This window comes from Thunnus albacares, chromosome 20, assembly GCF_914725855.1.
Source record: "Thunnus albacares chromosome 20, fThuAlb1.1, whole genome shotgun sequence".
Taxonomy (NCBI): domain Eukaryota; kingdom Metazoa; phylum Chordata; class Actinopteri; order Scombriformes; family Scombridae; genus Thunnus; species Thunnus albacares.
The window spans coordinates 8,212,759-8,237,904 of NC_058125.1; the positions used below are offsets into that span (position 1 = coordinate 8,212,759).

At 40.6% G+C, this 25,146-nt stretch overlaps 1 protein-coding gene across 5 annotated transcripts; it reads right to left on the reverse strand.

Moving 5' to 3' along the window:
• Positions 1–1,202: 1,202 nt before the first annotated feature.
• kctd17 (potassium channel tetramerization domain containing 17) lies at positions 1,203–24,283 on the reverse strand. Of its 5 annotated transcripts, none has more exons than XM_044337252.1 (7): positions 23,821–24,283; positions 10,084–10,192; positions 8,907–8,998; positions 7,932–8,027; positions 6,146–6,271; positions 5,479–5,617; positions 1,203–3,436 (listed from the first exon to the last, which is right to left on the reverse strand). In XM_044337252.1, the coding sequence occupies exons 1-6, from the start codon at positions 24,181–24,183 to the stop codon at positions 5,519–5,521; spliced, it is 885 nt and encodes a 294-aa protein (XP_044193187.1). In that variant the 5' UTR covers positions 24,184–24,283; the 3' UTR covers positions 1,203–3,436; positions 5,479–5,518. The 5 variants fall into 5 exon arrangements, with proteins under 5 accessions (XP_044193187.1, XP_044193185.1, XP_044193186.1 ...); XM_044337250.1 differs by having other exon boundaries at positions 7,884–8,027; XM_044337251.1 differs by having other exon boundaries at positions 7,932–8,030; positions 23,821–24,282.
• Between the last annotated feature and the right edge of the window lie 863 nt (positions 24,284–25,146).

The window sequence follows — 25,146 nt, forward strand, 5'->3', positions numbered from 1 at the left end:
TATTACTGTTGTGATTATCATAAGCATAATCAGTAACTGTATTATACTAACATTTATTGTCTTCTGGTGATCCAGCTAATAAGGTATTGCATGGATCCTAACGATCCAGGATATCAGTTTATACTCTACACCTAAAATAGATGAGACACATCTGCACACACACAGACACAAACACACTCTCGTTATTGTATTTGCAGCCTATTTTTTCAGCTTTAGTTTTACCTTAAAATTATCAAAATGTTATCAAAAACTCGCTAACTGTGATCTTAATTCTCGATTGTCTCACATTGTATCTCTAACTGCTTATTGCCTATATAAGACAGTCCGAGTGTATTTGTGTGTTTGCTTTGTGTTGCTGGTCAGTCATTGTTGAAACAGGAGCTACACAGCGGGGGGGAGGCTCAGACATAAGCTGTTGACAGCCAACGTTTCAATGTCTGCAGAAGTCTCAGAGGCAGAAATAATCTCTCAGGTTGTGGTAAACCTCAGCAGGCTGAGCCAAAGAACTGCAGTTTTTTTAGGGTTACTGAAGGACAGCTTTAATGACCAAAGTGAAATGGTGATGGTTATGTTTTTCTTTTCTGTCTAGAGAAAATGTATCATGGAAAGACCAAAACCAACGATAAATGTATCTGAATAACAAGAAGTGTCTGTGTAGCCAAAGCCTGATACAGCTTATTCCTCTGTGCCTCCATTATTGTCCAAAAACTATTACTTCGACTTCATTACTTCCACTCAACACACACACATTGTCCTGCGGTCGTAAATAGTTACTAGCACACCAAATGTGTATCAACTTGTGGCTGAAAATAGTTCCGAACCTATTTGCGATATTGACTTCTGTTTGAGTAACTTTTCCTAAAATCTACAGTAAAAAATATTAAACTATATATATTCTTGAGACATTTTGTAGGATTAACATCAGGGAAGTAAGTGAGTAAGAGAAGGTCGAACACACTGTTGGTTTTAGTCTTTTCATGGTATTGGTGGACAATAAGCAAATAAAGATTAACACCAAACTTATCTTTTAAAGACAAAAACACATAGAAATGAAGATGTTGGAACGCTGTTAAGTATCTTATCCAGTTAGCTGTTGGCTAGTACGGCTAACCTGAATTTGGAATATCAACTGTGCTAACTAGCTAATCTACAAAACTCGGTATGGTTACCAATTCTTTTTTCCGCTTTTTTTGTTTTTCTACTGTTGGAGTTGTTTGGCTCCTACTACTGATGATTAACACCATTACAGTTATTTATGCCTCCAAGAAATATTTCAAAAGAGCCAAAGTCCTGCCCCGTCTCCATGTTAGCATCTGTTCTACCATGTATTTTCTGTTTTATTTGGTTAAATGTTTTCTGATAAGCTACGATGTGACATTGGGCTATTGTAGACATATTCTAAGCTGAATGCGCATTTACACATTTTATTACTTGCTGATACAAACTGAATGTTTTATTTTTAAGTAATGTATAACCCTTTATTTTCCAGCATTCAACAACTTCACCTCCAGTGTTTTTCCATACAGTAAATGTGCTGTCAAATTCTTGTGGGAGGTGTATTTGCTGAATGACAGCCGGACACGAATTCTTTCATTACACACACTTAAGTTAATCCAATTAAATTCATTACACAACATGATTCAAACTACTGTCAAGGTTTGTGACTTGTGGAGGGGACACAAATTTGATTTGTGGTGCAGTTCCTGCAAGTTGCCAATAGAGGTTGTTCAAGGTCACGTGTTATCTAACTAACTGCTTCTATAAGTCCTTTTCAATCACACACCTGCACTGCGGCAGATTTAAGTGCTGAACCTTATCCTACCAAACAAAGAAAATGGCAGAGTGACTAATTTTTACAACACACATATAAACTTCACTTTCTCTCACCCTCCCCTCCCTTTCTCGCTCTGTTCACGCTTTTCCTGACTCTCACCAACATCTCTGTCAGCTGGGGCCAAAGCTGGCTCTGGATCCTAGCCAGAGCAACAGACTGACACAACGCTGCTGCTGCTGCTGAGCTAGCATGCACGGGCAAAAGGTGATGCAGGTGTGTGTCAGAGCATGACTAGGTAAATGTAAAGCAGTGTGTGTTTTTGTCAGTGTAGTGCATGCGAGCTGGCTGCTCTTCCTCTACAGTGTGAAGCCAGATGAATCTTTGTAACGAGACCCAGTAAAATAATCAGTCAGATGCTCCAAAAGCAGAAAATGCCCTCCTCTTTCTCTGGCTACATTGTTTAAATCTGTTAATGTACATCCAAACGAACCAATAAAATGCTACGCTAACATTTAATACAATGAAATCAGTGTTGACCCATGTTCATGCTGTGAGCAACAAACAATTAGACCTGCAAGCAGGTATACTGGGGTCCAGGCATTCGACGCAATTTGAAACTGGAGGCATACCGACTCTAGCCGACCAGGAGTATGAGGCCTTCTCTGAATAAAGCTTAAACAGGTGGTTCAACACATGTTTGTGTACTTTTTTTATGCAGTAAACACTGCTGAGATCTGCTCCAGCCTTGACCACATGAGCCGTGGAGTCTGTGTTCGATCAAACCAGTATAAACACATTTTCACACTGAGAGCAACAAATAATTAAATATTTCCAAAAAAGGTTAATGACCAAGTAGAGCTGGTAATGACTGAAATGTTTGCCATTAACAGTTAGTGGTTTCATCGTGGTTGTTGGTTTCCCAACCAAACTTCTGCCTCAAGTACAGAAGAAATGAGAAGTTGCTTACAGTCAGGTCTTTATAACACATATGACGGATTATAGGGGTAATGGTCTTAATTACATTTGGGAAACAACTGCATCCATCACTGGGATGATAATAAGTTTTGAAATATTTGGTTTAAATTTGATTAACGGAATTAATGCCTCCATGCCAGCTGGAAATGCAATAGCTAGGCAGTAAATGATCCAAAGCTGCACAACACAGATGCAATCTGATGCTCTGGCACCATCTGCTATCCGTCAGATCATAATGTCACAGCCGCATCTCCTCACTGTGTAACCAAAACTATTCCTATTTTCTTCAGGCGGATTTTATATTCTTGTTCAGCACCTTGGTTCAGCCAGCTTTAATCTGGATCTTTGGTTATAATTTACTAAGCTTCACTAACGCCCTTGGCAATAAAACATTTGCACAACAACACATGATCATTTCTACTAATAAAATGAGTTTCACTGTGAAATATGTTTGAAGACATTGCTCCGACTGACTGTAGGATTTTGTTTTTTTGTGTGTTTTTTGGTCATCTTTATAACCAGCATTTTGTCAATGAACCAATAAAAACACTACAAATCTGTTTTGGTGACTGTCCATTTGATGCAAAACACACACATACACCATGTACAGGATGTCATAATAAGCCTAGAAAAAAATAACTTAGATTCTTGCGATTTCTACATCCGGGACCCATGGATCTGGAAAAGCTGTGAAATAAAAGAAAAACATGAAAACATTAGGAACTGCAGATTCACACCAATCTAATCTATAAACATTTGACATATTCTAACTACAGCTATGGTTTGGCCGTGATGATAGTGATGATGGTGATGGAAATGGTGACGAAATGAGAGCAAAAATGACATCGATGACGTGCGTAATGGCTGAAAATTAACAAAAACATACACAGCCATGTCTTAGAATGTGCGTGTCCCTTTGACATTTGTTTGGTTTTGTGTGTTTAAATGTATGTGTCCATCATGTGGTGGGTGTAACTGTGTGTGATTCTACATTGATAGTGTGTATACAGTATGTACACAGATTTGGAAGGACATCTAACACTACTACTGCTGCACTAAAAGGTCAAGGATATTCCATGTCACAGCATTGGTAATTAGAGCCCGTAGAGACGCAGCGCTCAATCAATATATCTGTAAGGCTGTGTCGGGTCGCTGTTGGACCAGATAAAGCATGTGCATGTATACACACAGCTTGTGCAGGTCATGATGACAAAAAGCACAACAAAGTGACATCTTTATCCAACATCTACTTAGCAGAATTCACCAAACATGCCACGTATTTTGCCAAATGGGATTTTATATCACTAAGGCTTTTCATAAAAAAACTGACCTCTTATTAATTGTATTTAATGGCTTTGAACCCTCACAGTTTGAAGAGAAATCCTCTGAGTGTCCAACAGCTGAAAACTGACCTTCGCTTCGTCACAGCAGCTTCTTCTACAGACGTGGTGATGTTGGTTGTAAAAAAGGTGGTTCCAACCCAACCTCATTCATTAGTAAAGACCATCAGAAACCAGCATCACAACTGGTCTGAAAAACTGGTAAAATTTTTATTTTTTTGCTTTCACTACTATTATAACTTAATGCCAATAGCATCAATTAATGTCATCATTGGGTATGGGTGATAATTTAACATTATCATTATTTGTCTTTCTGTAATAAATCTTTTTTAAATTCTCATATTGACATGTTTTGGTTCATGTTTCCCATGTGCTACATGAATCAACTGTTTGACCAAAGACTTATAACTTAAATTTAAACCAAAATATCTCTCTGCGTGAGATATTAAATTAGGGCTCCAATTAATGTTGGTTTTCATTAACGATTCATCTGTTGATTATTTTCTCAATAAATCGATTAGTTTGTAAAATGTCAGAAAATGGTGAAAAATGTTGATTACAGTTTCCCAGAGCCCAAGGTTACGTCCTCAAATGTCTCCTTTTTGTTCCCACCATGAGCGACCAGTCCATTCTTTGGAATCAAAGAATTTGGACATTTTTTCTTTAAAAAATTACTCAAAACGATTATTCAATCATAAAAATAGTTGGCAATTAATTTTCTGTAGATCAATCGATCATTGCAGCTCTGTTTTAAATAAACAAAAAGAATATTTCTAAATAATGTACAATGAGTACTGTACCAGACCAATATTGAGATACTGCTGTGATATTATTGTAATTTTTATTTTGTCCGATGGAACAACAACAGAAGGATACTGCTAGCCTGCGTAGACTGTTCAAAGTAGTAGCGTAGCTGATGTTGTCAAGCCTTGAATCAGTGTCCTGTATGATTGGACGTTAAAGCTGCTTGTAAAAGAGACAAACATCTTTACCAGCATGTAGTAATTTACCATGTTGCTGCTGGTTGTAAAGATACAGGTGTGTGTTCGGTTGCTTGAGACTTTGTCTTAGATGGTTGCCATGGAGTTTATGGGTTAGGGTGATGGTCGGTTGAAATCTGGACGGAGACCTTTGTTGCCCAGTTTTCTCCAGATGGAGCGCTCCCTCACTGCCGCTTGCATTTGTCTATTACGCATCTTTTAAATTCACACGGTTTTCATTTAAGTGCTGCGTCTACTGAAACAGAGGAAGAGCTCGGACTTCATACTCAATGCAGTGCCATGAAACACCCTGAATCCTCGTAGACATCACACATATACACATACACACACTAAAATCTACCAGGTCTACCCACTAGCACATCTATTGCACTCTAGCACAGTTCCTCACCCATTCCCGCCTCTCTTTGGAACAAAGAAACATGACTCCCTCATTCTCTAAGCCACTCATTCGGTGCGGTATCTCTCCCTCCCTCCTCCTCCTCCTCCTCCTCATCCTTCGCTGCTTCCTCCTCCTGCGTCTCCGCCGGCTTCATTCGGCATGAAGGACGGAGGGGGAAAACACAAAAGAAAAAAAAAACAAACAAACAAAAAGACAGAAAACGACAAAAAAATGAACACGCTGATGAGTGTCAGTGAGCGGACAGAGAGAAGCTGAGAGGTAAATACAGGGACAGATATATATATCAATATATCCATATGAAAGAGCCAGAAAACAGACGGATACAGTGAGGGATAGACAGGAAGACAAAGTGAGAGATCGATAACAGCGGGAGAGGGAGGCAGAGGTGTGTGGATGATGGAGTGAATGTGTTTGTGAATGACATTTTGAGGCGATTGACATTTGGGAGCGTTCAGTAGAGAGTGCAGGATCAAAGCACACACACGCTTCCAATGAGAGGAGATACCCCCCCCCCCTTCTCTCACACACACCGTGACAAAACAGTAATACACACATACAAAACGAGGAAAGGACCCCACATGGACGCACAGCCTAGCAGCTTGATCCTGTTGTTTGTGTGTGTGTGTGTGTGTGTGTGTGAGAAAAAAAAATTCACCTTAGTTTTGTGGCTCTGTTCCGTACCCAGTCCAGATCCCGGAGTGTGAAGCTCCTTGGAGACAACACACAGAAACTCAGCCTGGTCCTCCGTACCGTAGCTGTACGATGAGCCGATGTTCACCATCTAGAAAAAGGAGAGAGACACAGATCCAGAAAGATATACAGAGGAGAGAGGGGGGACAGAGGCAGACAGAAAGTGAGTGTCAGAAAGAATTAAGAGATTGCAGCAGAGAAAACAAAGACAGCAGAGAGCTGAGATCCCAAACTAAAGCAGAGGAAAGACTCTTGTGCTCATGCATGGAAGAAGGGGGGAGTGGTGGGGGGGGGGGGCAAGGAGCGGACAGCCTGCCGTTACACATACAGCAGTGGACTCAACAAGAAGCGTCTTTTACTTGTGGGAAGAGCAAAATAACTGCGGGTCAGCTTGTGCAGAAATTGTGTGCAAACCATAGCTGTGTAGCATGCATTGGAGCTTGGTGCCAAAGCAGAAGGACAAGGAGGGATTTCTAGGCTGACCTATATGACACCACGAGGTTCTGAGATGTCACTAGTGGAGAGGGTGTCAAATGAATTAAAGCAACCTAGGAGGCTCAGCCTTCACCGTAAGAGATAACGTTAACTCTGAAAGACTTTCCTCTATTACTGACATTACATCTTGACTGTGTGTTCGCACTGTGAGCAACACAGTTAGTGGGTCGCTCTTTTCTAAACAGACTGCTGGTGGTGTGAGATTAGGCACTTATCATTAATCTGCCGACTGTTTTCTCAATCAATCAATTCATTTTGGTCTATAATTGCTTGTTTTGTCCGAGCAGCAGTGCAAACCCAAATGCTTTCAGTGCAGTCAAATAAAAAGTCAGCAAATATTCACATTTGAGAAGCTCAAATCAGTGAATTTTTGCATAAACGTAAAATAAACTTGAACGACTAATAATCAAAATAGTTGCCTGTTAATTTTCTAACCACTTATTTATTGATTAATTGACTCATTGTTTCTGCTCTAATACGGTTTGGTCTAACATCTGTAACCAAGACAGTCTAAATATAATGAGAAAACGTAAAGAAATCAGAAAGGCAAACCTTGAAGGCCACATTCAAGTTTCTAAAATAAATGCATGTAGTGGTATGAGTTACTCGCTGGTAGAGATAGCGATGTAAAGACATGCATACATGCATAAAAGTGACTAATTAGTTGTTGATTCATTAGTTGTGTTGCTCACAATGTGAACACTTGCTTTGTGTCATTACAGCTGTCCTGTGATCAACAGAAGACTTAATGAACACGTTGTATGAGTTTTAATCGTACATAGAAAGGTTCAACAATATATTTTTAAAAATGTAACAGCTACAAACCAACCAGCTTAACAAAGACAAAGGCTACAGGTATGGTGTGACTGTTCCAGGTTGCACCCGGTGCCACAGTGCAGGATATAGACTAACTGGGTTCTGAACCCTTTGTTAGAGGCTGAAAGTGAAAGACTGAAAATTATGGGGTGCAGTGGACGATGTCTTACTGGAACTATCTGTAAAAATAAAGTGGTACTTAAGGTTGATACATCAAGATCTAGCCTACGCGATCTCTATCTATCTAGACTACGTGAAAAAAGATCTAGACTATCTAGACTGGGACACCTAAACTCATTTTAGGAGTGCAGAAGGAAGGGCTCAGGTCAGGGCCAAGGGATCAGGCCAAGGGTCAAGATTGAAGGGTCAGCAGCAGCGTGAGTCCAACCCACAGTCCAGAGCAGTCCGGTGCGGGGCTTTCTGCAGGTGCGCACGCTGACCTGCTCAAACTTCCAGCCGTCCGACATTGTGGAGACCATCTGGGTCAGCTCCTCTTCCTGGCACTGCAACACTCGGTAGACGTGCTTGGGGGGCACCTGCTGGGGAAAGAGAGCGAGAAGGTGTTGAAGAGAAAGTAGATGAATCTAACAGAAGGTACGATCATCTTCAGAGGGAGAAGAAATAAGATAAAAATGTGATGATGATTGACTAATAATGTTGTTACAATGACCAAAATGTTAATAAACTGACTTTAATTTTAACGTTTTAGAAACATTATGTAAACCAGTGTTCAAAGTGAACAAAAAAAATGTAATTACAAGCAAAAAAACTGACTTGGAATAAGAATTACATAATATTCAAAAGAAAAAAAAAGAATTTAAAAGAGAAAAATACATTGTAGTTGTGGGCTGTCTACAAAATCAGCATTTCTATTTTCAGATTATCGCATCATATTTAACAGCAGGCAAGCTATAGCTTATGTACAGTAAAGTACAGTAGAACATAGGGAAAGTGGGTGTATGTTTGCGAGAGCAGTGGGATTATATAAGAGAGAGTGCAACCATCCTGAGAGAGAAAAGAAAGGAGAGAGAAGCCTGGTGTGCAGCAGCGCTCTCTTTAGAGAAGCACAGAAGGATGAAATCACTGACAAAGAAGAAAATGACTGCGAGGCATTGCTCTTACACCATAATGGTGTACTCTGTGTGTGTATGTTTGTGTGTCTGTGTGTTGTGGGTGCAGATAGTAAGTATTGCAATATTTAGTACAGGATGTATTAGAAAGGTTAGATGCAAAATAAATTCCATATGGTTCAAGAATATTAATATAATTGTTCTGTTAGCCTGTATCTCTATTTTTATCATAATTCAAACATGATATCCAGTGACTGAGATGATCTGTGTATGACTGTTAAAGCCCTTAGACAGAGTGAAGCAGCAAACACTTTTTGTTAATATACAGATATATTCTGTGTATACCTGTGTGGCCTTGGAGTCCCTCTCCACGATCCTCTCCTTGATCAGTTTGATCAGTGGGGTGATGTTGTAAAACTCAGCCTCCTCCAGGACACCTTGTAACAGAAGAAACACACAACTCAGCTGCTGTGTGAGTGCTATAGCGCCGACTTACATGCTGTCAGGTGAACTCAAGAACCCGTTCATCGAAACCACCCGTCATGTTACAAATGTGTTCATTTAAAAAGATTTTAAATTGGATAGCATTTAAGTATCAGTGATATGTTGGTATTATGGTGGATACAAATGTTTTCATACAAGTGAAATGTCATGTTTTGGTTAAATTTGCATGCATACTACCACCACTTTGAGTGGCAGAAGCTGGATGTTTCAACCATTGATCCATTACTTTAAGCTAACAATTTTGACTGTTTATTCAGTACTTTTGGATATTTCCAATATTCATACATTACTTTTAGTAACTATTTCAACCATTTATCATCAAGCTAACAATTTCAACTGTTTGCCATTTATTCATTGGCTACCATTTATCCATTATTTTTAGCTAACAATTTCAACTGCTAATCCAGTACTTTTAGCTATTTACACCATTTATCCATTACTTTTAGCTAACCTTTAGGTAACTTTTCCATCCATTTATCCATGAAGCTAACAATTTCAACTGTATCCATTACTATTATTAATCATTTCTCCATTAGCTATGTATTTCAACAATGTATCCATTACTTTTAGCTAACAATTTCAACTGTTTATCCATTAATTACTTTTAACGGTTTCTCTTTGTTACTCTGCTTGCTTGCTAACTAATTTTCTCGCATTCTTAGTTGCAGTTTGTCATGTTCAGGTGTTATAGGTGACTCAATATGTGGATATATATATATATATTTATTTTTTTTAAATCAATTTTTAATTTCTATTGCATCAAATTACTTGAACTACTACACTTTCCATGTAAGTGCAATAGCAGTAATAGCCTAACACTGGTTGAGAATCACTGCTGTAGCATACAACATTATTTATTAATCATAGACAGAGTATTTTCACATTTACCTAAATAGAAAATATGGTGGTAAAAGAACTGACGTTACATGAGGCAGCGTGGGGGGAATTTGATTATTTACACCTGCCCAAAAATGAAACAAACTCATGCACCCAGCACCCCTCATATGTATTATGAGACCTTCTTCAGCCAGCTCCTTGTTGTAGACCAGCTTTCCGTGCCGCAAGTAGTTGAGGATGGGACCGAAGTAGGTGGGATCTCTGTCGATCACATACGCTCCCGTCTCATCCTGTTACAGAAGAGGAACAGACAGAAAGTACACTGTCCATTAACACCTTTATCACATCAGGAACTGTTTTCACACTATGACACTGAGTCACTTTGAGCTCTTTCCTTGTGTTGTCACTAATGAACCACAGAGGGTTTTTGATGAACTAAACTAGTGATGTTCAATGCAATCTTAGTTATTCTATATAAGCAGTATTTTGTCACTTAAATATAACTTTTTAGTGATCATGAGTAATTAAATGCTGTTTTTCCATGTACAGTATTTCTCAAACTTGAATTGTGCTACTACTTTTCCTTCCAACTGACCTTTTCTGTAATATATTAAGTATTTTTAGATACTCACTGGGGAATAACATCCTGGCTGGCTATTTTCATCTTGGCAGAGGACTTTGTCTCCAAAATATAAGTCTCCTGTACAGCGGAGGTTCTGTTGATGTTATAAGGATGTGATGCTTTTGTAGTTTTTGAGAAAAAAACATATCTTTAGAATTACCTGATTGATAAAATGTTTTTTGCAATATTTTTGTGTACAAAGGTACAACAACTCCCAGTAGTCAGATAGAAAAGTAACTTTTCCCAGCCCTGATTATAAAAAGTTCTGTGTTTCCCCTCCTTTTCCATTAAATCCTGATGCTTCCTGCTGCAAACACTGCTATTTGCTTTTCCCTTGAGAGCTTCCTGCCACAACAACAGCCTTTTGCAGCTGGACACAGAAGTTCTGGTTACTGTCACTCCAGAGTAGTTGTTGGTGACTTTATTATCCCACGTGTCCTTCTTCTGTCCCACTTCCAGGCTACTTCTGCTAAGCCAGCCTGGCTGTTAGCGTTACGTCATGACTACATACTGCCCCTCCAGCATACACACACACACACACCACCCCCCTGCTGTTCCTTGTGATGATTGCTTGAAGCAGAGACCCCTTTTAGAGCTGAATTCACAAAAGAGCTAGTGCTTGAGAAATGCATACAGGCCTTTAGGAGATTCAAGCAGAGAGATACAGAAGGGGAAAAGAGCAGGAATTGTTGGGAAAATGAAAGAGGATGTTAAGAACTTTGGTCACATCTGCTGATTATGTGTCATTAAAACAGTTCAGTGGGTTACCTCTGTCGAGAGAGAAGCAAACTGGACAGGCAGATTTGAGAAATATTACATCTTTTTTGGGCAAAGTTTTTCACGCAATTATTTCCTACTGACACACAGAGTCACAAAAGTGTTTCCTTAACCAACCACCAACATTTGGCTGGTGGCATGTACATTCATATTTCAGTCAAGGAGCAAAAAAATGTTCAGCTTGATAAAGAGAACCTGCTCGATTCACATGACTGATTCTTTTTATGGCTGTTTGCTGAAGCAGCAATGGACAACCTTACCCTCCAGCAGCATCTTGTACAGAAGCATGTTATTGCTTTTGTTACCGGGTCCTCTAATCCCAACCTCAACAACTAAATGCACACAAAACATTTCTAATAAAAAAAAAACATCAGACGTTCCGGAGTCCAGTTTGGTGGTGTGTTTTGACTGCTGTAGATAGACGTGTTTGGGATTTTGTGCTTTCAGATATCTGAAGGGCTTAACTGGACTTTCAGGTTGTTCATGCAAATCCCAGTTTGTTCGTTTGGATCTGCAGCTACCCTCGATTTGAGAGTTCCTGATCTATTGTCCAACTGGACTGTAAACAAAAGAGCTGGCTTACAGTCAAGTTTAGAGTTTGCTATCAGGTCAGTCTCTACCTCCTCCTCACCTCCTGTATGGAGGTAGAAGCTTTTTAGGTCACTCTGAGGCCCAAACCTGTGGAAGTGGTTTGTTCAACCCTGAGCCCTTAGGAATGTGTTTGCTAGGAGAAGCCTGACGCCTGTGCTTCGAGCAGCCTGGGCCAATATTATCATTGACTCTGTTTTTTCCTCCTCACACTTCTTTTGTGTAAAAGTGAGAGCTGCACCAATGGGGCTCTGAGGTGTTAATGGGGTATCAAGGACGTTGTCCCTCTCAATGCTCTTGCAGAACCACCCCAAAGTTAATTACCTCACCAGCATTTAAGATGTTTATTATTGATGACAGCAGCTGAGGTGGTGTGTGACTCAGGTGTTAGCTTAGCTCCGGCTATGCTGAGAAGCGAGTTTGAAGATAAATCCACTTAATCCCAAAAGTTGAAAAAATAAACTCCTCTCGCCGGTAAACTGCTCTGGATCAGAGCAGAATCGGGTGTTTAATCCTCCAGAAGATGAAAACAGCAGCAGCAGCAACACAGGACTCTTCAGCTCTGCTCCCTAGCTCTCTCCCACAGAGGTGGCTGGCGCTCAGCAGGCGTCAGTCAGCAACTAGCAGCTCTGTTGCCTGGTCCCGCCCCACAATACGTGCAAATTTTTCACCCTTAGCTTAGCTTAGCCAAGTCCCAACTGGCGCTTGCAAGAAAAACATGGCAGACCTCAGGATATTTAGTGGGTGAAGTCTCAGATAGAGGCATGGATGGGGGGGCGGTACAATTTCAATGAAGCCCCAAGTGATGTAACAGGGGGCATCAAATTTGAATGGCTTGTTGAATCATATGAGTACAGAGCAAGGCAGCCCACACCAAACTGACCATGTTGTCTTATTTCACAGTTTGTGTGTTAGTAGGCACATCAGAGACCCAAATATATACAAACAAGCACTGAAAAAGTGAGTTTTTTATAAAATGGCCCTTTAAACTGAGTTAATACTTTGGCTAAGTGGATATTTACGCATCAGATCTTACATAGAGATTAGTTGCTACTAAATATTAACACCCAGTAACTGGGTTGCATAGCTAACGGGATTAACTGACGAATCTAACATTAGTTTGGTTATATTTGATCTTAGACTTAACAGTAAAACAGATAATACGGAATATGGACGACACATCTGACCCTGCATGTGATGAAAAGCTATTTAATAATGATGCACACTTGGAGGATTTTAAATTATTTTTCACAAAAATTAAACTAATCTACCACAAATAAAGAAGAAAAAAACATTTCACAGCTTTGTTCTCGTCAACATCACTAACTCTCTTCATTCACTCTCTAGCTCGCTGGACCAACGCTGCTCTCTCTCTCTTCTTTTGCTCGGGAGGAGGGGCCAACTTTGAATGCTGCATGTTTACAAACACCAACCAAAAAATCCTGCACATTATATCTTTAATAAGAGCTTCGGAAGAGCTTTATGCAGAAACATTGTAATGGATTAACAAATAGTTAGTGCACTATAATCCTGAAAATAGAGGGTTGAGTCTGAGAATAGGTTCGTTCCTTTAACAGTGAGAAGAAATTAATGAATGATTGACGGTGTGTTGTCAGCCCAATCTATATGGGGAAGAATCTCTTTCATGTCTTTGGGTCCAGCCAATCTTTGCTGGCATAGCGTGACAGGAGCTTCTGATGAGTTCAGTCACGCAGGAGGCGTTCCCAATGTGAGACATGAAGCGAATACAATGAACAAAGACACCTAGATACAAGCACGTCATTACCGCAAGATGAGGGAAGAATTAAGAGGAGAAAGAGACGAGCGGGAGACGAACCTGGAGAGATCGACGGAGGAGAAACAGAGAGAGCAGGGTTGAAAGAAACGGTGTGATAAATAACTTCCTATTAGAAATGAAACGTAGATACACAAAGAAGCGAAGAGCGATTCTGCCGTCAAGACGGAAGATGAAGACGCGTGAGGTTTCTGTGTGTGATGGAGAGGATGGAGGGGAAGGGATATGAAGACTAGGAGGCAGCTGGTATAGACACAGCACTGTGTGTGCCTGCACTGAAAATCACAGTGATTAGAGTGTGTAGAGGCTGTGACTGCAGCACAGAGTATAAACGGTTTCACCCACACACACACACACACACCCCATCCTAAATGAGCGGAGCTGCAGTAGAGGACAGACTAACGCCTCGTCAACGTGACTTGACTTGACAGTGTGGGCTTGACAACACCAAGGAAAAGCTTCCTGAATGTGTCAGAGCCATAGTTTCTCTCACACACACACATACACACAATTACTAGTTATTCATTATGACAGGCATTGCAGCCGTAGGACAATGACTTCTAAAAAATTTGGTCAACTTGCTCAATCACTGATTGTATATTTTTTACATTTTCTCCGTTGAATGCAGTCTGCACGCCTTTTCACGCCACCGTCTTCTCTTGCTCTCATCTTCTGCTGCCTCTACGTACTACAGATTCAGTACTGCAGTACTGTATCATGGAAATTAAAAATACAGCATAAACACAGCATTTACTCTTTTTCTCAGGAAATTCCCCTTAGATTTCCCCACAGGTTTCTCTGACTTCCCCATACAGAATGATTGTATCATGCACATATTCTGCATCTGCTTGTTGCGACAGTTGACGGAAGCTTTATGATGCTTACGGACTGAAAAACTCAACCAGGAAGTCATGGTGTATGACTCTCACCATTAACCCAAAATAAAAATTCTATATGTCCAATGCAATGCACAAACTGAGTCTGTAAAGATGTTCCCATGTACATATGACATTTTTACTAGATTCAATGTATAGCTGGAGCATGCCCACAAGATCATCTTTTTCAGTTACTGAGAGGACAGGAACACTAGTTGGTGAGTTAATGTTTTACAGAACGTGTGTTCAGGGAAATAGGATGTGACTGCACAACATCTCTCTGTAGAGGTGAGTACATCCCACAGGCTATCATCACCAATAGCCAAACAAAAGCCCCGTTCACCTCTAAACACGCACACACACACACACACGCTCGCCTGCATTCTGCTGTTTGCTTGAGCATGTGTCAACACTGTGGCTCAACTAACATTGCAAAATCTGTTGTGTATCCTGTTTAACTTCTGCAGCTTTTATTTGAAATTATTTATCACTCAAGAGGTAGATTTAAGAGAAAGTAGAGCAACTGTTTGATTTTCTTGTTGTTTTAACACGAAACCTACACATCAGTCACATTTCATCTATACACATCGATCAATCCAGGCTTGTCTTACTCTTATGTCGGGCTCAGACTACAGGAATTTTAAAATCCTAACCGATTTTTTTAATTGGGTTGCTTCACAGACATAAGGAGAAACTCCTCTCTAATCTCAAACACGCACACACTACAAGATTTGAAAATAACGGTGCATCACACACTACAAGATATTATTAAGATTATTGTACCAGAAGGAGCAACGCACCACCTCATGTGATCTCACATGATCTTATGAGGAAGCAGATGTAAACAAAATGAGAAAAAACTGAAGCAGAAGGCTAAACAAATGTAGATGAAAAAATGTTTGTGTAGACACGGTCAACACGGGTTGTCTGTTCTTCAGCCAGAACTGGAGGTGAGATTTTAACTGTAAGTTTTAATATCTGTCAACAGTAGTATGCTAGCTAACGTTAGCCTCAAGGGCTAGAATGTTCACCGTTGCTTGGCAACACCATCTCCTTGTAGACTTGTCTCTCTCGTTGGCTATTGTGGTCCCGCTCGGAGTTTGAAATGATCAGGGTGGCCCTGATGAGTCTGTGAGCAGCTCTGGAGGTTTAAGATTGGATCTATAAACCACTCACATTACCAGATAATCTGGGCCGAACATCAGTACCAACCAAACTCCCAGACCAGATTTCTCCACCGATTGTCGGGAGGGGTATAAAACCCCAAACTCCTGAAGTCTGGGATGGCCACCTCCTAAAGGGGGCAGGAACGGTGAGAAAACTCTAGATGTGAGTGCAATCAGTAGGGCTGTAGTCTGCTGGTCGGTGATTAATTGTGTCGATATGCTCTCGTCTGACTCATCTCTGTGTTATTTTCATAAGGAGAAAAGTTCTACATCAATAGCTTTCCAGGAGTAAAACATTATTTCCTGCGGCGGGAGGGACACACTAACAAATTACCTGTGAAAACCTGTGTATTCAAAACACCCCCGTTGTTTTCACAACTTTGCACTCGCCCAACTTAATGAAGACTGCTGGGTCTAACTGTACTGAACGTTTACTGAACGTACTGCACGTTTACTGAATCTGTGTTTCTCCATGACACAACGAGAACCCCCGCCAGGCCAAAAAAAATGTTTTTTATTATTTGATATGGAAATCGATATGGGAATCTCTGTGCAGCGCTGTTCCGGTATGTGAGTCAACCTCTGTTGTTGCCTGGGAAACTATTGGTAGCGTGGCTCCATTAAGGAGTATGTTAGCATAGTGAGCGGGGCAGAGGAAAAGGTTAGTAGTAAGTTTTCAGTCTGGCAGTAAATGTACAGTACAGGCTACAGTGTGTCAGTTAATAAATGCTAAAAAGTCACATCTGTTGTTTCCCCAAATGCTGGAAAAATAAAGGGAGTTAGCTCTAAAGATAGCAACAATGGGTTAGCATAACCTGAAGACACAAAAACAGAGAAATACAGAACAGAGAAATGTGTGGCTGACGAGTTTACTGCGCACTCTGTCCGGTTACACCCGCCCCCCGTGCGACTAATCGATTACTTGAAGATTATGTATGGTTTTAGTCGACCAAGATTTTCTTTGGTTGACTACAGCCCTAGCAATCAGCCTACTTTATTATCCCCGACATCACAGATGGTCTGGTTGAACTACTGACTTCTCAGTGTTTGACATTTTTGATGTAGGAGGCATCACAGCAGCTCCGCACCTATAAACCCATTTCATTTCATGTGGTTCTGCTCCTTGCTGAGTGAATAAAAACACTTTTGCAGATGTGAAAAAGTCCCCAAACCTAAAGCCCTACTGAAAAACAGTCGTTAGCGTAATTCTCTCTTGATAGGTTTCATCTCTTATGAAAATCTTTTTTTTTTCCCCAAAAAGACAACCACCTGCTACAACCTATATTACTTCAATCCAGTAGATATAGTGATACTGTAATACTGAAACTGTGGTGATGAATAGCAGCATTTTCATGTTTTTCCTAAGAAAGGTGCGTACATTGCATACAAGGTCTATTTGTGTAGCCCAGACAAGTCTAATTTGTGTATCTTGATGGAAACAGAAACAAGTTCACACAACTCTGTACTATTTATTCAAATGAGAACTTTGGCTCTAGCGGGGTTTTTTTTATGATTTTTTTTTTTTTATGATCCCTGGTCGCTGCCAATGCCTCTCTTAGCACAGATAAGGTAATAAAGCGAGTTCGGGCATGTGGTAGAATCCATGCTGACGCTGTGAAATTGGACAGAGAGTCTGACAGAATTTTAAAGTGAAACACAGCAGAAAATGTGTCCAGATAATCTGAGTCACAGCATTGGGTCATTCAAAACTCATCTGCATGATCCCTGTGATATTTAATATGCATAATTCATAATCTGTGGTAATACGATTATGTGGTTATCATCTGCGACCGGCCGCCATGATACACCTGTTCAGTTAACATCACCTTGGTGTCAAAGCTTCATAATGTAATTGGCTTGGGACGGCGTGAGGTCAGATTGGGTTGTATGAATGGCAGAAAGCCCTGCGTTTGGTTTGGTGAGGGGGTAGGGCAGCTGAAGTGCCGTAATCTCATTAAAACAGTCGAACACAGCCAGACAGTGTGTGTGTGTGTGTGTGTGTGTGTGTGTGTGTGTGTGTGTGTGTGTGTGTGTGTTTAAAAACAGCCAAGAACCACTGAGAAGAGACACGCTAACGCCAGAGGATTAGAGAGGGACTCCAGTGCGGATAAAATCAGCTTCTCTACTGAGTGAGACAAGAAAACCAAAGGCTGGACTGCTCCTCTGTGTCATTCAGCTTCAGGTTGTTCTACGAAACAACCGGAGCAAAGGCTGGTTTTCAGCCTGGTGTCTGCTGGGTTGGACCCTTCACAGACACTTCGATATACACTTCAGGCTTTTCAAGACCATAAGATTAAAGTCCCCCCTTCACTCAAAAATATGTTTTGCTTTTTGTGATGCCACGTTGATGTTTTATCTTCACTGTGCAGTTTGATGCTAGAAGTCCATTTTCACATCCATCTGCTGAAGGGGCAAAAGTTTCTCTGTACTCACTTTATATCTGACATCACATCTAGTTTGGCCAATCGTGATCCAGTATGTGACTTATACAAGCCTTTGGAGCACAAATGAGGCAAAATGAGAGAGACGAAGTAGATGTAATTTTAAGATTTTTAAATAGGTTATTGAACTTTTTCGTGGGGAAAAAAAATTATGTCTAAAATCATGTCTGGACGGGATCTTTAACTTTGTTTATATGTGGTGTACCACGTCACATATCATCGCACTCGTATAACCAAGAGAGAAATAAGCTACACTTACTGTGAAATAATTTCTCTAATAAAAAAACAATGTTGCATCTTTGTTGCCTTTTGCAAAAATTTAAAAGACACTGATTCTCCCCCTTCACCCCCACCCGGCTGCACCCAGTCTGTTGTATCATTCATGCTTGTGTGCACCCACAGCTGTTATGCTCAGTGGTCTGACTGATTCAGTCCGTATTCATCATGAGGCTTTTGAGGGTAAACCTGCCGAATGAAAACAATTACTTTGAACTTGGTGTCACTGATTTCATTTTTCCACAATAATTATTCACGTGACTTACATACATATACATACATATACATATATATACATACATATACATACATATCCAACCAAACAGCAGTTTACTTTGGGCTACTGGATTGCAGCTCTGCATATATCTGACAACCTCATTAATATTTTTTGCTCAGTCAAATATGTGGTCCTCCAGTGACCAACATTTTGGTTGTGACTTTGAAAATGAGAGTCTGTGTGTAGAATACAAAGGGATTACTGCTTGTGTCAGCAGTGAGGGAGCTTCAACATCTAGGTAATGAGATAAGTACACAAAGGAACAACAGACCAGGCAGTATACGATAAATATCTCTATGATCAACTGGCAGACAAAAACACGTCTCTCTGGAAGGGAAATATTTGCATTTCAAAAGCCTTCCTATAGTGCACCATCTATTTTAGCATACAGAGCCGTTTCTTGCATGTGTGTAGGGCCCAGAATGCGACTGCTAGGGGGGTCCCGGTGTGCCAACGTATTTTTTATCTCCTCAAATATAAATTGACACTTTTGGTAACTATAACCCAGTAGAGAAAAGAGTCCCATAAATGTTCCTATTATTTAGTATTATTTTCTGTTTTATGAGAAAATGACAGAGAGTAAGTTAACTCATCTGCGTGTCAGACTGATTTTGTTTACATTAGTTTAACATTGGTTAGAAAGTTCCTGTTGGAGGAAATATGTTAAGTCCCGTCCTTCCCTGCACTAGACGGTGAGGAAAAAGTTGATGAGAGCGGACGCAAAGAAGAGTGTGGAGTGAGTGAGAAACTCTGTGGGTAAATGTAAAACCAAGTCTTGAGGACAGAAGACAAATGGAGTGACTGAGTGACCAATCCAGGCGCCTCCGAGTCACGTGTTAAAGGACCAGTTTGTAAGATTTAGTGGCATCTAGCGGAATGGACTTGACAGAAATGGAATATAATATTCAGAAGTATGTTTTCATTAGTGTATAATCCCATGAAAATAAGAATTGTGTTTTGGTTACCTTAGAATGAGCCCTTTATATCTACAGAGGGAGCAGGTCCCTTTCCACGGAGCCCACCATGTTGCACCACCATGTTTCTACAGTGGCCCAGAACGGACAAACCAAAAAGTGGTTGAATTGGTTTGAGTTATGTCTGTTATTGGTTTTAAAAATTCCAGCATCATTTTATTTTCTTACAACAGAAAAGTTTTAATACAATCTTCTACTGAGCCTACCCTCTGGCTCCAGCTACTGGTTGAGTCCTTTACTTTTCTTCAACTCCTCCCTACGAACGTACACACTGGTTCGTTTAACTAGGTGTTGCAGGGGTTATGTAACCAAGCATTGTCAGCGGTCTTGCCATTATCATTATCAGTCATGCGATTGGCCAGCAGCTGTCCTACGATGACATCATTGATGACTTTGCTTCCAAAAAATCTTCAAAGTTCTGAAGATGGTGATGATGATCTTAACAATGCACTAAGTTCCTTAAATTAAAATAGGAAGCATTTGGTCTCATTTATATGCATATAGAATATAATGCAAACAAGATATTGCACAGAGCCCTGAAAAAGCTAGAAACGGCCTTGACTGCATAAATACTAAATCCTGACTCAGATAGCTGTGTGACACGCCTGACAAAAAGCAGCTTTGGTGCTCCTGCCTGTCTTGCTCATAAGTCACAACTCTCAGAGGATTCAGCTCCTTGCCTACAGCTCAGTTCCCGTTTTTAGGATGACAGCAGTGTGATGGAGCCAGGAAAACAAAAATTAAGTCTCTCCGTGTCTCTCTGGACTCAACTCAAAGAGTTTGTGATAGAGAGCGGATATCAAAGACGCAGACGAGAAAAGGACAAACATGGGTTAGGCATTCAGAGTGAGTCAGCTGCTGAGAGTGAGAATGACGAGAGGACGGGATAATGATGATGACGACAGGGATGGAAAGAGCGGGGATGAAGAGAGGAAAGAGATGTAGGTGCGTGTGTTTGTATGCGTGTGAGACACAGGGAGATACAGTGTGTGACTGTGTGTCTTCGGGCGGTGCAGAGGGAGCTCCTGTCAGGTCGCGGTTGAAGGTCACATGGGAATATTCTTTCCACAGAGCCTGCCGGTGCAGCAGGGGAACAGTCACTGCTGCTGTGGAGCTGAAACCTCCAAACTCTGCTCCTCTGCAAGGTCACATGACTCTGTTTAAAACCCTCCGCTGGATAACGTCCAAGGGACACGATGGTGAAGTTAAACACAGTTTGTACTGTGGTTCAGTATCTCTGGGTGTGTTACACTGTTATGGGCGACGCTGCATATAAATGAGCAGGATGGTTTTACAGTATTAAAGGATTTTTCTTTGATTTCTGCCAAAATGTGATGAAGTACCAACATTTACTGGGATTGAATTTTAAACAGACTTTCTTATTTGGTTATTTTATCCATAAACAATCCCTCAGCTGATTAGAGTTGCAACGATTAGTCAAGAAAATTAAACTTTTTTGATAATTGATTAATCGTTAGTAATGTAATCGTAGAAAAAAATATCTATTCTCTATATTCTCTACTTTTTTAAATGTGTAGATTTCTTGGTTTCTTTATTCTTCTCTGACAGACACTTCAGGTTGTGGACGGAAATTCAGGACAAAAGAAGACATCAGAGGACGTCACCTTGGGCCTTGGGAAGCAGTGACTGACATTTTTCACCATTTTCTGACATTTTATAGACAAAACTAATCAATTAATTGAGAAAATAATCAACAAATTAATCAACAATGAAAACAATTGCTAATTGCAGCCCAACAACCACTTTCAAATAACCTTACTAGAGCTGAAACTAAAGATTATTTTCATTATCGATGAATCTAACAGTTATTTTTGCAATTAATCCTTCCACTGCTTCATCTGTCAACGATCAGGAAATAGTGAAAATGGCCGTCACAAGTTCCCAGAGATCATGACGAGGTCCTCAGATGTCTTGTGTAGTCTGACCATTAGTCAAAAATTCAGTTTCCTGTCTTAGAAGAGTAAGAAAACCAGACAATATTCACATTTGAGAAGCTGAAACAAGTGATTTTTTAAAAAATTATTTAAACAATCGTTTGAATTTTAAAAACTGACGCAGATTGATTAATCAAATAATTGTCGCAGCTCTAAACTTTATTATATTGTGTGTCCTGGTTTAACACGCTGACCATGTAATTACAACATCAGGGGCCTTTATTGAATGTAATCCCCTTCTCTCTCTCTCTCTCTCTCGCTTACCTGATTTCCTGTCAGTCATACAAAAGCCAAAAAACACATACGATCGACGTAGTGGTATAAAATTGCATGTGCTGCCTTCCTAAAGGCGGATTTCTCAGTGACATTTTGAAGATGAGAGGTTTTCGCCCAAAAGCAACCAAATGTCAACAGACAGTGGACTCCAGGCTGCGAGGAAGACCTACCCCGCTCTCTCTGTCACATGCATACATATCAAAGGCCGCAGCATAATAGAAATCTGCATCATTTATGAGTCTTGCCAGCCCTTACAGTGCTCTCAGACTACATGTGACTGGGAGACACATAATACATCTCTCTCCTCATAAGATGCCAGCTGTACAGCTACTGACTGTGCAGCTCCCTGCAGAAGAGGAGGCACGTGTTCATCCATCTGACCTGAGCTACATTCACACCACAAAACGATGCTGAGACACACTAACACACACACACACACACACAAGAGAAAGAGAGAGTGGGAGCGCTTCATGCTGCACATACTGCATATCAGCTGGTCATTAGGCAACTCCACGCCCGCTCTGAAGCTGCAGGCGTGCATTTCCGGGAGCAGAGTTGTAGTAATAGGTTTTGTTGATGGCACACAGATGACAACAGATAAATATTGTCGGTGCCTTTAAGCCTATGGTGATACATTAGAAGATATCTCTGGATAAATTACTCATTTTCTATCACAATCGGCTTTACTTCATGCCAAGACCTGCACACACATAATAATCCTTTTAGTCATGTTTGGGCAAATCCACCCTTCATACCACAGCAATGCCTTTGAAAATAAATCGTGTTAAGGGTTTTTTTTAGACATATCAAACTATAGTTTGACCGCTTTTGAGTGTATAAAAAAACACAACAATGTTCCTTGTCACTGTGAACTCACTACTGAGAGCCACAGAAAAACTATGGGTCACTACAGGAATGTTGTAAAATGTTATTGTGATTTTTCACCAGCTTTGTCTCAGTGTAAAACTGACAGAAGGTTCAGTTTCACATGCCCTTCAGGTTAGGCCACTACCACCCTCCTCCTCCTCCTTCCATGACTGTACTCACTAATGAATATTACATGCAGACTAATGTACTGACAGATGTCCTAACTCAACTGCCCAGAGGAAAAGCAAAGCAGCGTCTAAGTCAGTGGTTCCCAACCTAGTCCGATCGTCAGAAGATTAATCAGCAACTATTTTGATAATCAAATAATTGTTTTAGTCATTTTTTAAGCAAAAATGGACAAAAAGCTGGTTCCAGCTTTTCAAATCTGATGATTTATTGCTTTTCTGTGTTGAACATGATGATAAACTGAATATCTTCGGGTTTTGAAATGTTAATCAGACAAAACCTTGGACTGTGTGGAACTTTAACAGATCTTTTTCACTACTTTCTGACATGTTATGGACAAAATGATTGACAGATGAATCAAGACAATACTCAGTAACTTAACTGGTAGACAAAGTAACATGATGAGGGGTCCCAGTTGCACTTTGCTTTATTTTAAGGGATCACAGGACAATGGGAGTCACTGCTCTAAGTCACATAGAGCAGTGGTTCTCAAACTTTTTCACATCAAGGACCCCTAAATAGACACAAATTAGACCACGGACCCCCATTTGATAAGATCTTTGCTTTTAGATGTTTTATTACAGAAAGCGTATGAACCCCATGACCAGAACAGTCAAACATTCTGTCATTGTGTTACTTATGGATTGAATTATAATGAAAATGAATTATTCCCCTTTTTGCTGGGGACCACCTCAAGGACCTAGGGGGGTCCCCGGACCCCACTTTGAGAACCACTGACGTAGAAGAAGGCCAAATCATCATCAGTAAGTGCCACAGACACGTGCAAAGCTCCGGTTATAACATTGTTATGGTTGTATTTGTCATCCAACTGGCCGGACTCACCGTGTCAGAGTGCAGGTCCTGCTGCTGGCACAGCCGGTACAGGAATGAAGTTTGCTCTTTTAGGAGCGTCTGTCGCGTCGTGAGGAACACGGTGCCGCCGACGTTCAGCCGGACCCACTTTCCGTTACTCCCCCCGCTGGGGTTGATGACCGAGCCGTTACCGATGCTCTGCGGCGCCGTCCCGCCGGGCTCGGTCGGGCTGGCGGTAGCGGAGGTCGCGCTCTCTCCCGCCTCGCTGTCTTTGTTGTTGTTGTTATTGTTGTTGTTGTTGTTGCTATTATTGTTGTGGTGGCGGCAGCCGTGGTGTGTCGGCAGTGCAGCGACGTCCGCCGGTTCCCGCTGGTCGTCCGCTGTCGTTGCCATTTGGAAAACCGCCGCTTTGACACACAGTGAAGACGTCCGTGTATCCGCTGCTGCCTCGGCTTTTTCTCTCCTCCGTCACCCGCCGAGCACGCTCCGCCCCGCACACCCGCACAACTCACACCAGCCTTGAAGGTGCAGCAAGTGAGACATACTACATCCGAGAAATACTCTCACAATAAAGGCTGGGTCCCTTTCATAGCTGACAATTTACTCATACATGAGGTTAAAATGTGGAGTATTATTATCATAACCGGATTAACTCTCTGGGGGCCTTGCGGGCCCCTATTTACCCCAGGATCCTCCTACTATGTACAGAATCAGAACCTGTTTATTAGACGAGTCTGCAGCATACAAGGCATGTGTTTGCTTCCACAAAAGCAACATGGAAGAATAAAAGTAGAACATAATAATAATGATGAAATAAACAAAGTAGTAATAAAAGTAAATGAAAATGTTAAATTTTAAAAATGTAAAATCTATTTACAGAATGGAATAATAATAGTTGGGATATAAAATTTGAAATGAAGTATTGACTGTACAAAGGAAATATGAACTATGCTATGGACAAATAAATGAAGTGTATGAAGTATATGAATGTGACAAGAGCAAAAATTAAATGTGACATGTACAAATAATTAAATTATGTAACAGTGGAGGTTGAATGCAATGCACAGTGTAAAGTCCAAGTTGATGAAATATATAAAAGTGACAAGTGCAGAGATTAAATGAGGGATGTGAAATGTAAAGTCCAGTTTGATAACAGAACAGTTCAGCTAACAGCTTTTAAAAAGAAGTATGAGAAATGAGGTAATGTAATTAAGCACTAATTTATTTTGTTATATGCACCATGTAAGCACAAGATAAACTGAAATAATAAACCTGTTAAAACTAGATTCCGGCCGTTCTATAACATGGAGCCTCAATTTTAGGTAATAATGCTGGAGGCCCTATCATTTCGATTCA